The sequence below is a fragment of the Cibotium barometz genome, chromosome 16, assembly GCF_041138505.1.
Source record: "Cibotium barometz isolate CiBa-2024 chromosome 16, ASM4113850v1, whole genome shotgun sequence".
NCBI classification, from domain to species: domain Eukaryota; kingdom Viridiplantae; phylum Streptophyta; class Polypodiopsida; order Cyatheales; family Cibotiaceae; genus Cibotium; species Cibotium barometz.
Window position 1 is genome coordinate 22,573,136 of NC_141061.1, and position 21,706 is coordinate 22,594,841.

At 45.6% G+C, this 21,706-nt stretch overlaps 1 protein-coding gene across 1 annotated transcript; it reads left to right on the forward strand.

Moving 5' to 3' along the window:
- Positions 1–716: 716 nt before the first annotated feature.
- LOC147630453 (phosphatidylinositol N-acetylglucosaminyltransferase subunit P-like) lies at positions 717–19,093 on the forward strand. The gene is made up of 5 exons (XM_086810322.1): positions 717–1,035; positions 10,434–10,506; positions 10,685–10,803; positions 18,485–18,605; positions 18,691–19,093. Exons 1-5 carry the CDS (start codon positions 861–863, stop codon positions 18,743–18,745), a joined length of 543 nt encoding a protein of 180 aa, XP_086666448.1. The 5' UTR covers positions 717–860; the 3' UTR covers positions 18,746–19,093.
- Positions 19,094–21,706: the final 2,613 nt, after the last annotated feature.

Consider the following 21,706-nt stretch of genomic DNA (forward strand, 5'->3'; position numbering starts at 1 on the left):
TCATCATATGATTTGCTTTTAGCACCCCGAAATTGTGATTATGCTTGTACCCTCAATAAGGACACTGTATTCATCACTATTTTTCCCCAAGAAGAGTAAATTATATCCCAAGTTGTGTGAGTCAACCATGTAATGAACTCAAATTGGTAAAGAATTAACATATCATGAAATAAATTTTAACATTTGGTATGGTGCCTTCAAGTTTTGCATATTGATCCCCTTCAAAATCCACCCTATAATATAGGCTTTGGTATGGTGCCTTTAGGCTTTGCATATTGATTCCCTTCAAAATCCACACTGCAATATAGGGGTTTTTCAACTACATACTATAAATGTTATTTCATGAAGCACATTGCTAGTTTGTAGCCACGGCGGCAAGGAGAAAGGTTGTGAATTTCCATAGCCCATGTGTGCGGATAGATCTAAATGTAACAACGATTCAGTTAAACCATGCAAAGCTCCCATGCTCTTTTAATAAGAACCTAGAGGTATCCTTCCTAGCACCATTCTTCAGTAGTTTTTCGTGAGAGGTTCATTTGTCTATGGGAAAAAAAACATTCCATTAAGCAACGTTGACTCAATCACTAAGCTTTCTCATCAAAACATCATTCCCCTAGTGATATTCCATCAAGCATCTATTGCCCTAATCATTAAGCTTCTCATCACAACAATCCTTGTGGAGATTGCATTTACTTCATGTGTGCACTCTTCCTCCGTTCCCTCTTACTCTCTCTACCACCAAAGGGGGGGAACTAACTCTTGTATGTTTTCTTCTCACCCAAGCTTGGAAGGCTAAGCAATGAACGTAGCTCTTACGAGTGCACTGTGTAGCCGCAGTTGAGACATATCCATCAAATCGAATGGCTGCGGAATCGTCTTCTTCTGTTGCGAGCCCCCGGCGGACCCTCTCCGTGTCAAGGGAGAGGGCCTCCGTCTTCATCTTGGGCGAAGGGGAAGGCGACCGCAGCAAGCAAGGCGCCAAGCCGGCTGAAGTGTACGGCTTCGTGGGCTCCATCTCCACCATTGTTGGCGCAGGTGCCCAAGTCTCTGTTTCCCTTCTGTGGTGTTCTTTCGGGGTTGTTTGCATCCACATTGCTCATCTAGTTTCAAATACTTAGCCACATGCAAGAAAGATTTATGAAGGCCATGATTTTCTCTGTAAGACCAAAAACTTACATTCCGTAATAGAAGATGCCTACAACATCCCTTATTGGTTGCAACAAAGAATGTGATCTACTAGTGCAACAAGGAATGTGATCTACTAGTGGGTTCAGGACATATGCTCCTTTGCCAAGGTTGTGCCAAAGAATAGGATCCACGAAAGGAATTGGGTTACAAGGCAGAGGAATCTCATCTTTTGATGGCCGAGCTGGTGAACACTCCATGTCATATCCGTGATCGTGATCTACCCTGTCTCTATCACGTACACCTCGCACTTGGGTGCCACATGGCATACTAATCACCATTATGCTATATACACAAGAAGAATCCTGGAATGGTACAAAATGGAATGGGAGCCATGGGGTCATTTTATATGGCCCCAAATACCCAGTCGGCTTGTCACGATTGTGACTAACTCTCTTAATCTCTCCTTAATTACTCCTTAATCCCTTATTAACTGAAAGGACACCTGTGAAGGGTCACACTCTTACACATGGGTCACTATCAAAGGACATGTCTATTCATTAAAAGACACACCCCTAAGTCCAAAGGACATAACCGTTGACTCAAGAGCCACACCCCTTCCCAGGGATGTGTCTCTTCACTTGTACCCTTTCAGCCTCTATTTAAGAAAGGCCCCTGTCTCAATGCAAACAACTCTCAATCTTTCTTGCAGCATTTGTCTTATGTTTATTAATTAAGTCTTAATCATGTTAATAAAGCTATAAAAGCTTTACACGGCTTGTGCTAAAGGTAGCCGACTGCCTCACGACTGGTGTCATCCAGTCGGCCATCATCAGAGAGGTCCACGACCTGTATAATCCAGTCGACCTGCTAGCCTAGTCCTGGAAATCTGCTGAAGACCACGCAAGGCCTTCTGAAACCTATCAACCACCCCCTCTGAATTCAGAACCACAAAGCCTGGAGCATGCACTGTCAGAATACGCAGCGGAGATGATGACCAGATCTGGGAACACGAGCAAAAACGCATGCAGAAAAATACAGCACAAGAGAGAGAGAGAAGTAGGCGTGTAACTCTGCTCTATATACACAAGAAGATCCCGGGTATGGTACACAAGTGGCAAGGGGACTGGGGGCCTATTTATATGCCCCCATATGAGCAGTCGGCCTGCTAAAAAGGACTGCATCATCAGTCGGCCAGCACTAAATGAAGCCCATGACTGCATGCATCCAGTCGGCCAGCAGTACAGAGGTCCACGACTGTTGTTGGGCAGTCGGCCAGTCACCTGTCTGCTGATGGGTCAGTCGGCCAGCCACTCAGTGCTCGTGCCAACTCAGAACTGCCTCCCAAGCCACAGAAAAAATGGGAAAAATAAGGAAAAAATGCGGAGAGTGGGGAAAAATGATGAAACACCTCATAAGGGCGGGCACACCGACAACAAAGGCCCTGGTGTATAAAACTAGACAGGAGATGACTTCTAACACCCCCTCTTAGCTCCTGGCTGTGAAACCAACCATAGTGAGCTGGTTTGCCGCCTGAGCAAATCCTGAGATAGCGACTTCGTGAAGAGGTCCACCGTACTGTCCTCCGTCGAACAGAACTCTAGCAAGATGTCATCAGCAACGATCTATTCACGAACAAAGTGCCTTTGGATGACCATGGGTTCCTCCGGTGGAAGTCCAAACCTGCCATGCAACCTCTGCATCCTCACCACCTCACAAGCAGCATCACAAACAGCTCGGTACTCTGCCTCTGTGCTCGACAAGGCAAAAGATGACTGCTGCTTACTGCTCCTTAAAACTGCTCCTGGGCCTGAAGTAGATCTCCTCGTGTCCGGATCTCCTCCGCAAACTGAGTCACTCCAACCGTGGAGTCGGACTCCATCCAACAATCCCCCTCCTGTGTACAAGAGTCCATGATCCTTCGCATGCCGCAGAAACCACAGGAAACGCAATCCTGCCTTCCAAAGAGTCATCCGCAACCATGAGCTCAACTGCCTCATCAAGAAGCTCCCGTCCAATCTGGTGTCCATCAACCAGATCAATGAACCATACAGCTTCTGAGTCAAAAAGGCATTACACTGCTCACAAGGATCAACACCTATTACAGTGCACAGGTAAGTCCTGGAAACCTCCTGAAGACGCCGCCCTATTGGAAGGCTCCCCATCCGCAACAAAGCCCACTACATGCTCGGGGCCAACGATCTCCATGGTGGTAGCCCACTCCGCCGCAAGCACATTCGCGCTCTTCCCAGTGCCGGATGCATCATGAGATGAGATGAAGTACATCTCTCCGCGGGAATATGCAACCATGCCGTGAATACTCCTCTTGCGGGTGTCACTCCATCCATCCACAATGAGGGAGACTCCGTTCCTCTCCCATTGCCGCGTTGTGTTGTCGGCCGCTTGCTCTACAATGCGCTTCTCCTTCTCGAGCAATGTAGTGCGCAAGCTCTCGGATGAGGGGGGCGTATAGGTTGAAACTTGAGCCATACTCCCCAATCTTCTTAACCATGACCTTGAAGTATTCCGACCTATTCAAGAAAGTAATTTACTAATGAGAAGGGGACTAGGATGATGAAAACATGAATGATGAATTGGCAATGATCGATTGCACTTACCTAGCCGCTTGAAAGGCAATGTGGTCGTGGAAGAAGAAGCGGGCCACCGCCATATCCACCTCCTCCTTCAACTTGGGGTTCCAATTCTCCCCAAGTGTAGATTGTCGCCGTGGGCCACGTAATGATTGAGAGGCCGTGGAGATGGAGGGTGCCGGTGTCATGGATGGAGTAACATTCCAACTTGATGGTGAAGGTGATGGTGTGCATGATCCCGATCCACCACACGACTCCATTGTAGAGGCTTGAGTTCCTCTCCCCATCGTCGCGGGATCCACGGCCACTCGTGGTGTCCTTGTCGCTTCGACCGCTTCGTAGACGCTAAGCTTGTCATGAAGTTCCCGTCTCTTCTCGGGCGTGACATTCGTGCAAAACCTCACCTCATGCCCACTGTCATGCAAGAGGTGGGCTCGCACTTTGTCGGCGCCACCCGTTCGCTGGTACGGGCAAAGCTTGCATACCCATGGCCGAGAACCGCCTCCATGAACGGATGTGGTGTAGTTAACATCCTTCCACCATGTCCATCCCGTTGTCCTTCTACGAGAAGCCCCGGCACGTGAGGAGGATGCCATGGTTGAAGATGGCTCGACTCTTGAGCCTTGAGGAATGAGAGAGACAGAGAGAGAGAGAGAGAGAGAGAGAGAGAGAGAGAGAGAGAGAGAGAGAGAGAGAGAGAGCCTTGAGGAATGAGAGAGAGAGAGAGAGAGCGAGAGAGAGAGAGCCTAGAGGCTTGGAAGTTGGAAGAGTCAAGACTCAAGAGGCTTGAGGGAGAGGTGAGAGCCTAGGCCCTAGAGCTTGGAACTTGGAAGTTGGAAGAGAGAAGAAGCTTGAGCCTTGAGAGTTGTGAACTTGTGTGTGCTTGTAGGTCCCAAGGGAGGTTGATCCTCCAAGGGTGATGTGAGAGTGCCAGACTCAGTTCCAGGAATGAAGACCAAGACGGTGTTCAGAGTCAGGGCAGGAATGAATTGTGGACAAGAGGAAGACCAGATGCATAGATCTTCATCAGAGACAGAGTGGTTTGGAGAACAAGCCGGGTTTTCAGAGAAAAAGGTTTGCCAGGGATGGATGATGACAGAGGGACTTCAGGACAGGATTGGGATGATGACAGTCATCCAAGAGCAGGTTGGATTCCCGTCATCAAGTTTAGCAGAGGGGGATGTCATGTGCATCACAGATGCCATGGACATTCTCAGGGCTAGATCCAGAAGAGGCAAACAGATAAAGACCATGAACCAGTAGAAGATAGGTAGAACCAGAATGTAGGAGCTTCAAGTGTAGCATCTGAAGTGGACTTGGAGCAAAGCATGGATCAGATGGCTGTCGGCTGCAGGACAGTGGATGCTGGCTGCCAGAAGAGATGTCGGCTTACGTCAGCAGAGGGTGGGCAGCATGCGCATCAAGGACAAGGACCAGCAGCAGTCGGGCAGGGCTAAAAGGGCTTGTATGGACATGGAACTGGCCGACCAGCAGTCGGCCAGCATAAAGTGTCCAAAGACCCATATAAATAGGTCCACATGCTCAAGGTTTTATTCATTCAATCCCACTAGGGGTTTGGATCCTTAGAGGTCCCATAGGGGACAGATTTTAGGTTAACCACCTTTTTATGAAGGCAGCCAAGGGCTGCAAGATATGTACCCTTTTTGTACCATAGTATATACTGAAATTCCAGCACTTCTCACTCTCTCTCTCTCTACTCTCTCTCTACCTGCGTTTTTGCATCAGATGGTGCGTTTTTGCATCAGAAGGTTTCCAAGAGTGTTTAGGGCTGAAAGAAGACTATCCAGAGCTTCCGCATGTTACACGTGCCGCTGTCCCAGCCTCTATCTCTAGCTGATGTGATGAGACTCGTAGCTGTCCAATAGCAACGTGAGAGCTGTGTGGCATGTATACATCCATGTACCGCGGTCGATGTATAAACCCATCCCCTGAGATGCTCATAAAGTGGTCTCTGTAATACAGCATCTTCGGTGGTAGTGGGCTCTCTGGTGCTGTCCATGTCTCTTGTATGTAGTGCTGCCATATATCCTGTCTCATCACTCTGTTCCTCTCATTGAGAGAGAGGTAACCCCGTGGAGCAGACTGATCATACTGAAAAGGTGGCAACCGCTCAATGTCTATCCCATGATGTGAGAACCACTGTAGCATCTGTGCATACCAAGATCCAGTGTGTCGAGCCTCGGCCAGCTGTCTGGATGCCTCAAAAGCTCAGCGGGATAATCTCTCCGTGGGCATCTCCCTCATCCTGTATATAAAGGAGATCGTCTGGAACAATGCCTCCACTGCCATAGGTGGTGCAGCAAACTCAGCTCGAACAATGTCGTGCGGGACGGATGGTTTGCTGCGTATCATCTTCGAGAGCATCAAGATCTGTGGTCTCTCCAGTTGTACCCATGTGGAGGCTGCAAGCCCTGGTGCCCAAACCGCTGCTATGTCTAAGATCTGCAGCTCGAAGATGGAGGGTTTGGATCTCCGGGGTGTGGGGATGTCTAGGTCTTTGGAGAGCGCATCCTTTCTCTAGTGGTTCGTTGAGTGCATGAGGCCAAAGGATCGTGGGCTGAGGTGTGTCTCTTGTGCTGTTTTTCTGCATTGGTCTTGCTCAAGTGTTTCCAGATTTTGTCATCATCTCCGTTGCGTATTCTGACAGGGAAATCAAAGGACAAAGGGGCAAGCTCACCCGCTAAAGCTGTGGAGGAGTTAGCTTTCGTCACCTTGATTGATCTCGAGTTTGAGACTCCCCCTCTAGTGGTTGAGCAGGGTCTTCCTTCTTTCCTTAGTGGATTTTGGACAGCGGTGCTACGCAGCATTGGCTTGATGAACTGCAACAACGCTGCAGTAGAGTTGCCATTGGAGATAACTCTACTATCCCTATTAATGGCGAAGGGACGATGCCCCTCATTGGAGATGGCAATGGAGGGAAGTACACCTCGAGAGTGCTATATGTGCCAAATTTAGGATTTCATCTCCTTTTTGTACACGAGATTTGTAAAGTAGGCACTAAGGTGGAATTTCTGGAGGACTCAGTGATCATTCGGGACCCTCTCACTAACAAGATCCTTTGGCAAGGTATTGAGGACCATGGCCTCTACAAACTCATGGCTCTTTACTCTCACATAGATACCCTCATAGGTGATCTTTGGCATGCTAGATTTGAACATCTTCATTTGTAGGCTTGCGAAAGGCTTTTCTGGAACAGTTGGTGGATGGATTACCAGATGTTGGTATACGTGAGGGCCCTAAGGCTACACGGCGAGCTACGGTACCTTTGGAGTTGTTTCATGCGGATTTGTGTGGCCCGATGCGCACTCCGTCTCTTGGTTCTACCAGTTATGTTTTTCTCTTGGTTGATGATTTTAGCCGGTATACCTGGGCCTATTTCCTTAAGTCCAAAGATGAAACTTTTGACAAATTCTAAACATGGAGAACCTTGGTGGAGAAACAGCTGGGACACTCTGGGTTGACATTACGAGCCGACAAAGGAGGCAACTGTACTTCTCGTCAATTTAACCAGTATTGTGAGCTACATGGCATTCAACGAGAGTTTGCTAACACAGGTACTCCTTCAGAGAACGGTGTGGTGGAGCAGAAGAACCGAACGCTGATTGAGATGGCTCGGACTGTGTTGGAACATCGGAGCCTTCCTCAAAAGCTTTGAGCGGAGGCAGTTGCTACTGTTGTTTATATTCTTAATTGGTCCCCTACTATTGCTGTTCTAGGACAGACCCCCTTTCAGGCCTACCTTGGTAGAATACCCATAGTTTCTCATTTTCGGGTTTTTGGGTTTGATGCATTTGTTCATGTACTTGATGGTGACAGGAAGAAGCTGAACGCTAAGTCCAAGCATGATATTTTGGTTGGTCTTTGTATAAAAATTGTGTCCTCTTGGTTGGGACAAATTTTTATATATATGTAAACCTGCACCTACTCTGGGGCGCTGATGACGTGAGTAGGGATGTCGTAGAACCTAGTCCATGCTATGCATGATGAAGTTGATGATCTTATACTTCATGATTGAACGATCTTTGAGGTAAAGTTCACACTTTTTGTATTCTTGTCTTTACTTCTTTTGTTTTAGTGAATTAGTTATTTAAAGTTTGTTTTTGCTAATTAGTTATTAAATTGTTAGAAATTCTTTTGTTGTGGTTCAATAAAGAATTTGTTTGTGTGTATGTGGGCGTGTGTGATTTAGTTATGTATTTGTCTATTTTTGCAAGTTATTATTACTACTATTTTTTCTCGGGTGTCTCTATTAAGCTTTTAATTATTTTTTAAAATTGTATTTTTTATTTTTAAAAATTTTGTTTGTTTTTGGTGATTCTCTTCTTTCTTTTAAAATTTTTTGTAAGTTCAGATTCATTTGGCCTTATGACAGTATATCATATTTTTGTTGTTATTAGTTCAAAATCCAAAGGTTATCGGCTCTACAACCTTGCAACGTGGAAGATCATCGTTAGCAGAGATGTGGTGGTTGATGAGACTTCATCTTTCATTGTAGAGGGGGCAGGGACTGATTCGACTTAACCTCTCCTTGGTTCCTCGCTAGATCCTCCTATTCCTCTTCCTGGACTTGGTCCGGCACGTCCTCGAGCACCTCAGGCGGAGGAATCATCCGACATTGATCAAGAGGAGGAGATTTTGGTAGATGCTCGACAACAGGCTTCATCTCAAGAGTAGGGTTCGACTTTTGAGGGAGGATCTCGGATTCCCAATTGGTTGTGCCAGACACGGACTCAGGGGGAACATGGTTGCCTTCACCTCCAGCAGGGGGTCCTCATCGATCGAAGCGGTTGCGTACCATGACATCATCTCAGGAGAACCTGTGCATCAATTATGCTCTGCTGTTACGCATCTAGAAGGACTCGTAACCTACTCATATTGGGGGGACACTTTCCAAACCGACTTGGAAGCGGGCCATGGAAGCAGAGCTTGACTCCTTTGAGCAGAATTAGACTTGGGAGCTAGTTCCTAGACAGACAAAGTAGCAGGTGATTGGTGTCAAGTGGGTCTATAAGGCCAAGTACAAATCGGATGGGACTCTGGATAAGCACAAGGACAGGCTTGTGGCCAAAGGCTATTCTCAGAAAGTTGGCGTGGATTTTGATGATACCTTTGCACACCGACTGCTTGGATGGCGACCATACGGATTGTTGTTGCTCTTGCTGCACACGCCCATTGGCCCATGGATCCAAGCATCAAACTCTCCTGTTTTGAATCCGATCCAGTGATGACAGATACACTTCTTTACAGGAAATTGGTTTGTTCCTTGATTTCGTTGCTCAACACATGGCCTGATTGTGCATTTGTGGTGGGAACTCTCAGTGCTTTCATGCAGGCGCCATTGGGAACTCATTGGCAGGCAGCACTCTGCATGTTGAGGTACTTGAAAGGTACCAAGGATTTTGGCATTTTCTATGGAGAGGGGTCCACTTTACGTGCCTGGAAGGACTCCGATTGAGCTGGAGATGCAGATTCCTGACGATCTACTACACGTAGGCGAGGAGTGGACTCCGTAGGGGGGGGGGGCTGAAGGTGCTCACCAAAGTGATCAACAAGAACGATCAAGAAATGAATGATGAAATGAGGGAAAGGGCAGCCCATATATATACTACAATATGAGCTGGCCGACTGCCTCCTAGTGGCCTACACGACCTCAAAATAGGTGATAAACTCCATAAAATGGGTGGGCAACCCACATCAAAAGATAAAATAGGGGAAAAATATGGGAAATATGGGGAATTCTTGAGCATAGAAATGACCCCCATAAACACCAGAAAAGCCAACAATAGGAGATGATATAGGCTAACACCCCCTCTCAGGTCTTGGGGGTGGCCCAAGACCCAAGGAGCTGCCACAAACGCCGATAGGTGACTGAGATATCCTTTGGTGAATAAGTTTGCAGCGTTATCTTGGGTAGGACAATATTCAAGGATAATGTCTCCCTCCAAGATCTGCTCCTGCACAACGTGGTACTGGACCTCTATATGCTTGGTCCGTGCATGAAATAGCAATAGCCAAGCAACTTTGGCTGTCACATGAGATAAGGGTAGGATGCTACTGTTGAAAACCGATCTCCTCAAGTAGCCGCCGCAACCAAATCACCTCACAAGCAGCGAACAAGCTGCTCGATACTCTGCCTCAATCGATGAAAGTGCCACTGTAGGCTGCTTTTTACTCGTCCATGAAATACCTCTAGATCCAAGAGTAAAGCAATACCTAGTTGTATCCACTCTTTTCGTGAGATTAGTGCATCAGCGTTTTGTTGTTTTCTCTCATCTCTCTCTTGGAGCTTCAGCGTTTTTGTCATTCGTCTACATCTTTCCGTTGCCCTCTGACAAAAGCAGCAATACACATGCTTCTGTCGTGATCGCACTTTCTCTACGCGAGAGCCCTTAGAGTGAATATATGGTCTGATGCGGAGAAATTTCTCCTGAAACCTGCTTGACCAAGTGCCCTTTGACCCAAATACTCTGCCACAGAGCTGATTATGTCCTCAAGCACTATCCCATAGATCTTGGCCATACTATGACCAATCATAATAGTCCTGTAGTAACTAGTTATTGGGATCCATGGGATCCCCTGCTTTATGAATGGGAACGATGATGTTGGTGATCCAGGAGAGAGAGAGAGAGAGAGAGAGAGAGAGAGAGAGAGAGAGAGAGAGAGAGAGCGCTAAGTGTTGTGAGCTTTTCACTGCAGTTCTTTTCTTTGGATGGGCTTATCTGCCTAAATCATGGCTCTACTCCATGGGCATCACGTATTATCCTAGTCGGTAATCTTTTGTCTAGCTCTAGATCTCCAGAGTCCAGATGTAGCAAAAGTCTGCAAAAGAAGATGTCTCAGACTCTTACCTGTTTATGCTAGAACTTAATGTAATATCTGAAAGAGCAAATTAGCTGTTTGAATTAGATGTGCTTGATTCATACATTGGTGCCTCTCTTGCTCAACAGGTACTGGGCAGTGGCATTCCCAGCATATGCTATGATGTTGATTGTTTTTGTTTGTGTCGTGTACACAAGTTTGAATTACATCGCTACTATTCCTCCCGACTCTTGGAACTCTCTATGTGGTAAGCTTCTTAGCATTCTGAAAAATGCATAATCAACTCATGTGTGCAGGTTCAAGTTTCACATGACACCTGCCCATCTGGCAGGCATGGGGGAGATCACCTGTCCACCAAGGAGGTGGGCGGTTATTTTTGCCTTGGAAAACTTTGACTCCGATTTTGATGGGACTTGCAAATTTATCTGTCCAAATGGTTTAGAGCTAGTGTCTACATCAGGGTCATTTTGGAATGTGTTTCAATCTCAGCGGTTTTACAATGACATATTTGGAGCTCCATACGTTTGGGGTCCAAAACATTCTCAGTGGTTTTAACAATGACATATTTGGAGCTCCATTCTGTTCTTCTGGGAGTTGTTTCAGTCACCTTTCACAGCCAAAGTACTAAAGAAGCACTCCAAGCACTCCCTCGAGGGTAGTTTCTAGAAAGGATGGTCATTGGTTGTTTTGTTTTTTGTACTCTGGCAACAACAATGTGGTACATTGCTTTGTGCTCGTCTTTCTCTCCATCTCGCATTGGACAGATTCTGTTGATCCGGAATCATCTCCGGTTTGGGAAAGGCAGCAACCAAAACGTGGGAGGGTTAGTCTGGGATACCCTCATCTTACCCCCCTCAGGAAGGGGGCTTGGCATTGTGGATCTGGAATTTCAGAGCAGGGCTGCTATGTTAGCTGATTGTCCACACTTCACAGCCAGGAGGGGAGCAATCAAAGGGCTTCCTGTTAGAATTTGGAGCCATCAAAGGGCATCTCATGTGCTGTGGGATCTGGACCTTATTATTGACTCATATGTATTTTTCTCATGTTTGCCTAGTCGTGGGGATTTATGCATGTCGTGGGCTCCCAGCCAGTTCATGGGGCAGTTGGCCAGCTACATTGTTCATATATAACGTCTCTTCCTCTCGTTACTTGTATCTATTCCAATTCACAGGCATATGCTCTACACCCATCTGCTGGCTGGTATTTCCATTGTAAAGCCTCTTGCTACATAATAAAGATGTTCCTTGTCTGATATCTTTCTCTCTCTGCTTCTCTCCCTCTCTCCTATGTTTTGCTTCCGCATTGTCCAACTTTATCATGATATCATTGCCCAGGTTTCTTGCTGATCCGGCCCTCCTTCTCGCTTCTTGTTGACACCTTGCTGCTGTCCTCTCTCCTCCATCTACGTTTTTTTTGCAAATCGCCCATCCTGGAGGCTTCAAGTGGCTGTCCAGCACTTGTGCCTTTTCTGGTGGAGTTTTTTTGCATCTGCGTTTTCTGGTGGAGTTTGGAGTAGGTGAGATGGCTGGTTGCTGTGTTTACAGCAGCGTTTTTACGAGTTTAGGGCCTCCTCCTTCAGCGTTTTTCCGGGTGCTTTCCTCTTTGTGGCTGGTATGTGACGCCTAGGTACCTGGCTGCCCATATATGCGTTTTCTACCTTGTGGTGCTCGGTTTTTGGAGCTTGAAGGTGGCTGTGTTTTCCTTCTTCATCAGCGTTTTTTCATCTCCTGGTGCTCCTACCCTGCGTTTTCCTTGCGGAGTCCAGGTGAAATCTAGGGTGGGCTGCGTTGGTGATCGGTGGGCTGTTTTTACAGCTTGGATTGCAGCCGGAGGTATGTTTCTTGCTTGTGGTGCAGCCTGACAAGTGGCTCTTGCCGTTCATCTTCTTCCTCGGCTTCCCTCCCCTCCCAGTGGGTGTTTCTCAGAGGATTTTTGTGGACTGTTTTGCTGCTGTCCAGCCGCTCTCTATCTGAGATTTTTGAAGGGGCTGATTGGTCCTTGTGGTTCTTGCTGCTCGAGAAGTTTTGGAGATTGGTGGTAGAGTGCCGAGATCATCGGTGGCACAAAGGCTTGCTTGCGGAGGTTTGCTATTGCCGTGGATATGGGTTCCCTCTTGGAGGAAGAATCTGCCCTTGTTTCTACAGGGAAGGTAAGGTTCCCTCCTAGTGGACAGGATCAAGCACTTGCTACAATGCAAAAGACAGGACGATATTGTTGCTACTCTTGTGGAAAGCATGGTCTCTTTGCCAAGGATTGCAAGACCACAAGTAAAGCCCATACCAGGACCAAGTTTTCAAAGAAGCTCAATGATCATATACAGGATGATGACTATGATACTTCTAGTGTCCCCAAAGGTGCAAAAGCTAGGGAGGACATGGATGGTCAGCTTCTATAATTATACAGAAAGTTTTCCCCCGTGAGCTTCCAGCCAGAGGAGGCTTGTAGGTGGGAGGGGGGGCTATCATAAGCTCTGACTTTTTTGTGCATGGGACCAGTATGTTGGAGTTCCAAGTAGGTAAAATATTTGGCGAGACAAGTTCATTTTGATAGCTGGAGCTATTGACTGGATTGTTCTAAGTCTATTGCTTGGTGTAGCAACGATTATGGACTGGATGAGTTCTAAGTTCATTGTTTGAGGTTTTTAGACGTGATGTGCTCACCGTCTACTGTTGGGGGATGATGGGCGCAATGCTTTTCCGCAGACTCATAATTCTATACCTGGAGCTAAGCAGATTTCTTTGTTGTTCAGGGTGGCATTTTGTTTCGAGGAGTCAAGTTGGCAGGCGCTTTTTTCGAGGTGTATCCGGTAACTGTGTCCATGGTTGCATCTTCATCAGCTTATCTTCTTCAAACTTTTGCACACTATGAGCTGCAGAGGGGGTGTTAGAATTCGTGCATCTCATGTGTTGTGAGATCTGGACCTTATTATTGACTCATGTATTTTTCTCATCTTTGCCTAGTCGTGGGGATTTATGCAAGTCATGGGTTGCTCTGAGCGAGTTCATGGAGCAATCGGCCAACTACATTGTTCATATATAAGGCCTCTTCCTCTCATCACTTGTATCTATTCCAATTCAGAGGCATATGCTCTACCCCCATCTGTTGTCTGGTATTGCCACTGTAAAGCCTCTTGCAACATAATAAAGATGTTCATTGTCTGATATCTCTCTCTCTCTGCCTCTCTCCCTCTCTCCTGTGTTTTGCTTTTGCATTGTGCAACTTTATCACTTCCTTAGTGCTAAGATTGGAGGAGGTATGCTGAAACTTGGAGACCTCTAGTTACATTTACGTATCTTCACATCACTAAGTCGCAGCAACCAAGCTCTTCAACATCTCGCTTTGCCACCTGTCTCATTAGGCTTGGCCAGAGCTCAGCTTGCCTTAATTCAAATTCAACTAAGCACAAAGGACGAGAGGTTGTGGCAGCCCTTGACTTGAAATAGCCTGGTCCACCAGCCCTAAGGTCACCATACTCTCGTATTTTGTTTGGGGGGCAAGTGTAGAACACTTGTGTCTATGTGCTAGGGGTTTTAGAGATAGAAAAGAGTGCAGCGGAATCACACATACAACACACACAAGATGTAAGAAAACACAATAGCGGAAGCAAAATCTTCACAATACAAAGCATTGAATTGCAGAAAGAAGTGGAGAGTAAACAACAATACTGCATTTAAACTTTGAGTATAAACTAATGGCTGTCCGCCCACCCCCGTGTGCTTTGGGTAAGGAGCTGTGATAACTATCTAGACAGACTTTGGAGGGAGGATGTTTTCTTACAAGGGCACTTGAACACAATGAACCATGGATGTAGGTCAGCCATGCCAACCAATGCAGGACTTGGTCCAAAATGACCAACCTACCATATCATCTGATTGGGACCAATTAGACTACAACAAAGTTATGTAGGGAAGTTGTGCGGCTCCCATGGTCATCCGAGACCATGTGGACCCTCAAACCAGACCCGCAACAGCCTGAGAACAATGTGTCCTCGGTTTGCTATCCAATGGTTTGTAGAGTTGGTAGCCAACTCACCAACATTAGACACTATAAATAGGAGTCTAGGCTTTAGCCATATTCATTCATTGATTGTCATTGAGTCATTGAGAGCTCATGAGAGGTGCTACCAATGAGCATCTCTATTCAACATTGTACATATTTCATGTTAGTAATACATGGTAGATTAGGTCATCTCTCTCTCTACTATGTGTTGAGCATTAAGAAGTAGCAGCTTGTGCATTGGTTTAAGTCTTTGATTAGGTGCTAATCGCAATCAAGCAATTCACAAACATGCTTCCGCAAGCACACATGTGACATTGGTATCCGAGCGCTAGGTTTTGACGAAAGAAAGGTTTCTCTCACAAGGGCGTGGAGATCCATCACGAAGAACCCCATCATTGTTAGCGTTTTCACTTAGGGTTGCGTTTTTTTTCATCAAGGCTGTGTTTTGCAAATTCTGTACGAGATAGCTCGTGTGTGCATGGGAGGCTGAGCTTAAGGGCAAGAAAAAGGGACAAATGCACCAAGTAGAGGGAAGACAGAGCAAACAAGCGAGGCAGCTTGTTGGTGCTTCAAACACAACTAGACATGGGTAAGAAAAAGGCACATTAGGGGAGTCCAGTGGTGGGCACTCAAAAGAGCTCTTGCAAGGGGGTGCAATAGGCCGGCTAGTTTGTGGATAGACGGGGCAGATAGGGCAACATTTTATGCCAATTGGCTACCGGCTTCACTGCCCGAGCCAATTGGCTACACCCACCCTTCCTCTATTGCGCAAGGATGAAATCTTTGCCCAGTCCTTGACCACAAAGGTGTGTTTGTTTTTCTGTGGCAAGTACGTGTGTGTAGAATATGGAGTTTTGGTAGATGTCAGAGAGCTCTTGGGAGAAAGCATGGTCCACGAACATTGATCTCTACAAGAGCATAGTGGCACCATATAGGATTGAGAAGAGTGAGGAGATTATCCAATAGTTGGAGAGCCAGTTGGCAGCTTGCAGATCCAAGCAAGAAAGGTAGCACATTCAGTGGTAAGTCCATCCATAGATGAAACTCAACTGGAGGGAGTGTCTGAGGATGTCGGAAAGCTTTCAAGAGAGGAAGTGGTATCGGTGTCAGAGTCCCCAAAAAAAGAGTAGATGATGGAGGATGAGCCCAAGAACTAGATACCATCAAGCTTTGAGGTGATCCAGACAGATGGAGGGATGGACCCATCCTAGAGGCAATTCCAATTTTCGAGGACAATGAGGAGTCATCAAGTGAGTTTCAGACTTTTCTCTCAAAATCCATTATGGAGGAGGATGAAATGATCAATTCCGCAGTTGTGTTTGCCATGCTAGTTGAGCATCTGGCTAGTTCCAGTGCCTGCAGTTCTCAAGGAGGTAGTAGTGGAGACATCATTGGAGAGAGCACGTCCAATAGCCATGCTATTGGAGTTTGAACCGGTGTGTGGAGTAGAAAGCGAGTTCTCTAGAAGGTTCGTACCAGGTTGGAGTGGTGGAACATCATTTGACGAAAATGTATCCTCCTGTGGCCCTGGCGCGCCTAGTGGCGTTGCTTTGCTTTGGAAGTACGATGGTGTTTCCGTCTTGGATTAGTGGTCTGCCACTCTCGTGCATTGGGATCCTCCGAGGCCGGGCCTTGGTGCTCTGACGCCTGGGGCTTGTATCCCCCCCTCCCCCTTGATGAGGATCTCAACTGGGGATGGGAGGGGGGACGAGTGGTGCACCCTCCTGGACTGACGGTGACAATCTCTAGCAGGGTGTCCCATCTGCCGACAAATGAAGCATTGGCTTGGAAGGCTAGAGTACTCAACTCTTTGCAGAATAGGACCTCCTTGGAGGCAAGGAAGTGATATGACATGAGGAACTGACTCCAGAGAGGCTATGCAAATACAAAGAGACGGAATCCTGGCCATCTGAACTAGAACTGAAGCGGCGGCTGGGGGGGATTCCATCACTCTCCCAATGACACCTCCTATCACTGAGAGGAGTAGAAGGTATTCCTTCTTGAGGCCAGGAACGCAAACTATGAGGGGAAAGCCTGAGACGCTAGCCGCTGCTGGGTCGAAGCCGTGCTGCCACCTCGCAAAGAAGGCTTGGGCCGTCCGTAGTGCGACGGGGCTCAGCTTGAGCTCGACCTGGTAGTATCCCCAAAGGAAAGGCAAGGGACGGCAGCCTTGGTTGGGGATGACGGAGTGGCCGCCATGGAGTTCTTGTGGAGGTGAGAAGACCAGAAGATGCCGACACTTGCCGAAGAGAAACAACAACCAGACAGCTGAAGACACCTGCCAAAGAAGAGGATAGGGTTGGGCGATGAAGGGCTCCGGCGCGCGCGCGGCGGCGCCGGGGGGGGGGGGGGGTGGGAAGGGGGCGAATATGGGCGAAGGCAGATGGTGCAGGAAGGGAGAGGTGAGGGCTCAACAGGGCAGGCGGGAGCTGGGGGCGAATCGGGCAGCTGACGCACAGACGGGGGAGCTCCAGCACTCACGCTCTATTGCCACATCAACTTTTGGATTATTTAGCATCTTATCGTTCGGATCCTCTGCATATCCGCTCTTGTGGGATGTTCTTGGCTCTCCGAGTGTCTACTCGGCGCGCGCTCGCCGGGGGGGGGGGGGGGGGGGGGGGGTGGGGGGGTGGGGTGCGGTGGGGCTCAACAGGGCTGGTGGGAGCTGGGGGCGAATCGAGCAGCTGGGAGGCGGAGGGCTGAGAGGAACAGGGTGATGTTGAGGGCAGCTGACGTACAGACCAGGGGGGGGGGTGCTCATGCTCTGTTGCCACATTCATGTTTGGATTATTTAGCATCTTATCGTTTGGATCCTCTGCATATCCGTGGGATGTTCTCGACTCTCCAAGTCTCTATTCAGAGTCAATGGGACGATACTCAGAGCTGACCAATTGCGATGCGCATAGCAAGTGACATGTGGATCTGCATGTACCTCGGGATCCCAAAGAATCCATCCTTGGCGAGTCTAAAAAAATGCTCCCTGTAGACCTCATGTCTTGTCCCTATCTCTGATGATGACACCCAAGTCTAATGTATGTGTAGGCTGAGTAGATCCAACCGGATGATCCTGTTGATCTCCTGTTGTGAGAGGTCGAGGTGTGGGGAGTCTAGGCTGTATTGAAATGTGGAGAGAGAGAGAGAGAGCTTTTGGTAGAAACTAAGTATAATGGGTGCCCAATGCCCATGAAAACTTATTGACTCATTAGCCTTGCGGGAACAAGAGAAAGATATTGAACCTGCACTTACTGGAGTGCTGATAATGTGAGTAGGGATGTTCGATCATCATAACTTTCTGTTGTATATAACATGCACGTTCCTAAAAGGTGAATTCGGGCATGTTCATAGATTCATCTAGGTATATAATTAAGCCGTATAAAAGGTGAATTTGGGCATGTTCCTGGATTCATCTAGGTATATAATTAAGCCGTATTAGCGGACATGCAGATTTCACATTGTGAAGTTTTCGTCTGAGTTGCGGCCAATTGATGTTGTGCTTATTCTTTCTATCTTTAGTGGTGCATTTGCCCTATCAACTACTTATTTGCTGTACTAATTCTTTCTATTTGTTACTTCCCTTAGTGCTAGGCTTCATTATGGCTGAGTTTGCCCTGCATCTCCGGAGGTTTGACAGAAATTTTGTACGAAGGGCTTTGTGTGAATATATGCTCTTATGTGTATGTGTGTGCGTGTGTGTGTGAGAGCATATCTTGATATAGAGTTCTACACCCACTCTTGGGCACTGATGACGTTAGTGGGGATGTCGTAGTATCTAGTCCATACTATGCATAATGGAGTTGATAGTTATATAGTCTTGTGGGTTGACTACCATGAGTATATAACATGCACGTTCCTAAAAGGTGAATTTGGGCATGTTCTTAGGTATATAACTTTCTGTTGGTGTATGTAGCTTATGGTAGAATTTTTTGCAGATGAATTTACAAGAGCCCCAGTAACTTTCTGTGCAAATGACTTATCTCAAAATGAAAGACCAATTGATCCGATTTCAGATATTCCCATCACTGAAGTGAACCTTTTGATGTTCGGACCAAAGTAAAATGACTCAACTGGCATTTATTTTTTAAAGCTTGAATAAATTGTTGTCAAATGCTGAAAATCTAATTTGTGATTTTTACAGGCAATTTACAGCCAAAGCTCAAATAGCTGGCAACACTTCCGACAATTTTTTGTGAATAAGCTAGCAGTTTTACACACCTCAATCACATAGGACCTCCAGGTGGCTCAAAATGTTACTGAAAGCATGCAGGTACAGATTTATGCGTGTCTAGGACAAAATCTGTTAAAAAGGACCAGTAATGATGTGTAAGGTTCAAAAAGGCTTTACAGCCCTTCCTCCCGTCGGTTAGTAGACAATTCATAAGGCAAGTAGTGCTAAATTTCTAAACAAATTTACAAGGTGACTAAGTGCTTGAAAGGACAGCTTACTCTAAAGTTTGCAAGTTTGTAAACCAAACAGCTTTGCCTTCAGGGACTATATAAAACACATATATGCTAGAAGGCATCATTGCTAGACTTCAAAAGTTTCTCAAGGGACTCTACTTCATTAGAGACATTTATTTTAGTCCTTTGTAGAGAGGAAGTCTGGTCTCTATATTTCTTACTTAACTCTCCCAACGTCAAAATTTTGCAACCTTGCACTACTTTTGTGTGTGTGTGTGTGTGTGTTTTGGATTTGAGTTATGTGATTAGATTTCTTTAGTTATTTTGGAGGAGCTCTTCCCTATATATGTGACCTGCTTTTTTGTACAACAAAAAATATAGTGGGAAAGAAAGAAATATATTTCGTCTTCAAAAGACTAAGAGGTTCTATGAGGCCAAAAAGGTAGTACAATGTATGTATCCATGATGACAAAGAAGAAGAAGAAACAAGCCAGAGAGAAGATGAGAAATCTAAGACAAGGAAGATAGCCTCCTAGGTCATCTAGTTTGAACATGCTTACTTGAAGTGTGGTATGATTTAAATTTTATGTTATCCAGATACTTGTTATATGAATTTTCTAATCATTCAAATTGTGATTATATGCTTGACCTAGATAGAGATTGTAGCAAATATATGATGGAGTTTGAGGTTTATATATGGAGATGCTTGATGTGGCAACTTGATTGGATTTATTTTATGAGAGCTAGTTGGCTAGACAACCAGATAGTCTTTATTAAAAAAATGATTATAGTTGTGCAGAAAGCATGGAGTATTCTAAGGGGACACAACTTTTGGGCCAAGGTTGTAAACATTACAATGCATATACATGAGCTACATCAAGGCCACGAGTGAAGAGGATGACTCCTTAACATGCTTAATCTGGCAAGAAGCCTTCATTGTCATATTTAGATTATTTGGGTGCTATTGTTATATCTGCATGTTCCAAACTCATCAAGGATGAAGTGGGATTCCAAAAGTAGAAAGTGTATCTTCCTAGGGCATATTATGGAGTCAAAGGGTTATCAACTATATAATCCTTTGAGGCAAGGAAGATTGTTGTTAGCCATGATTTGGTGTTTGTGGAACAACCCCATCAAAATAGCCCATTAGGTGGACAAGGAGGATTTGTCCACTTTATCCATTAACAAAGATATAGCTTCCTAGGGTATAGTTCAACCCTTTGAGGGAAGGAAGATTGATATTAGCCATGATGTAGTGTGTGAAATAGCCCCATCAAAACAACCCCACATCAGGTGGAGGAGGCGGCTCCATCCTTTTTATAAGGTGTAGCATAGTAAAAACAATCAGTAGATGTAGTATTGCATGCTTCTGCTTCAATGCCAAAGAGGAGGCTCGCACCTATTTCATAGAAGGTGAAATGTGAAGACATCATCCTTCATTAGCATGTCAAATATAACATCTTGGACACTGTTGTTTGCAACTGCTTTGCTATAGTGAAAGGATTAAGGTGACCCTACTGTTCACCTTCTCTTCCAAATTTTTCCCAATGCATGTACTTATGCCTTCTTTGTAAAGGATGCGCATGATTACCCATATCTATAGCACATCTACTTGTATTCTGATGATCTCTTGGTAGACAGTAATAAATAACAGTTGGGCATGTTTTCACACATTCAAGCATTTGATCACAATGTTTATAGGAAATATTATCAAACTCTGAACCAACGATTCCCTCTGGACAACTTCTTTTCAATCAGCCTTTCCATTGTGTCTCATTATGCAAGTGCATCTTGGCGTAATAAGGACAATATACATTCACACACCTCAAATGGCCTGAGCATCTACTGAATCGAATAGTACTGTCAAAACAACTAGAACTGCTTATTACATACTCAACCCATGCATGACCATCCTGCCTCTATTCTATACCATACATTGCAGAAGTAGTCCCACATGATGGCGGTAGTTTATAAGCAACATATCCATCATATGAGGAGGGCAACTTATCCACTCTATGTATATTGATGGCACTATGTAATGCAACATGCAAACTTATATTGAGAGGAAGTGCCCTAATAGCATCTAACACACTCAAAACATTATCTTTTGAAGATTATTTTTATCCATGTCAATAAAAATCTTACAAAATTGATATATAGCTGCATCAAGCTCAAAACCCATTTCACCTATATTCAGCCGAACAGGGTCTAGTTTCAAATGCTTAGAGATTAGAGAAAGGGGCTTCAATGCAATTGGAAGTCCGGCTAGATCAAAATAATCACAGACTGTAGATAATTTTAGCTCATAAAATCTCTCATTAGAGAATAGGCATGGTTTTTGTCTTGGACTAGCAGTAATATTCATGCTCATTGTATCTATTACTGCTCATTATATCCTTCATGGTTCCATCAAATAGAAGGAGAAAAATGGTACACAACAGACCAACAGAAGTTTAACTCTATGCAGTTTCAACCTTCGGGTTCCTTGATTTTTGAACTAGGCTGAGTCTCTCCTTGTATTACCACTAATAGAAAAAATAATTTTTAATAAAACATCCATTCTTTTTCCAAACAGTCGATTTCAAGAAATCTCTAAATATTCTTTTATTTATGAACACCTAGTGGTGCCTTCAAAGTAGTCACCGTTAATGATTATGACGGCTCTGAAGACACTTTATATTTGCTTACCTAGGACCGTTTATAGTGGTGCCTTCAAAGTAGTCACCTTCAAAGTAGTCACCGTTAATGATTAT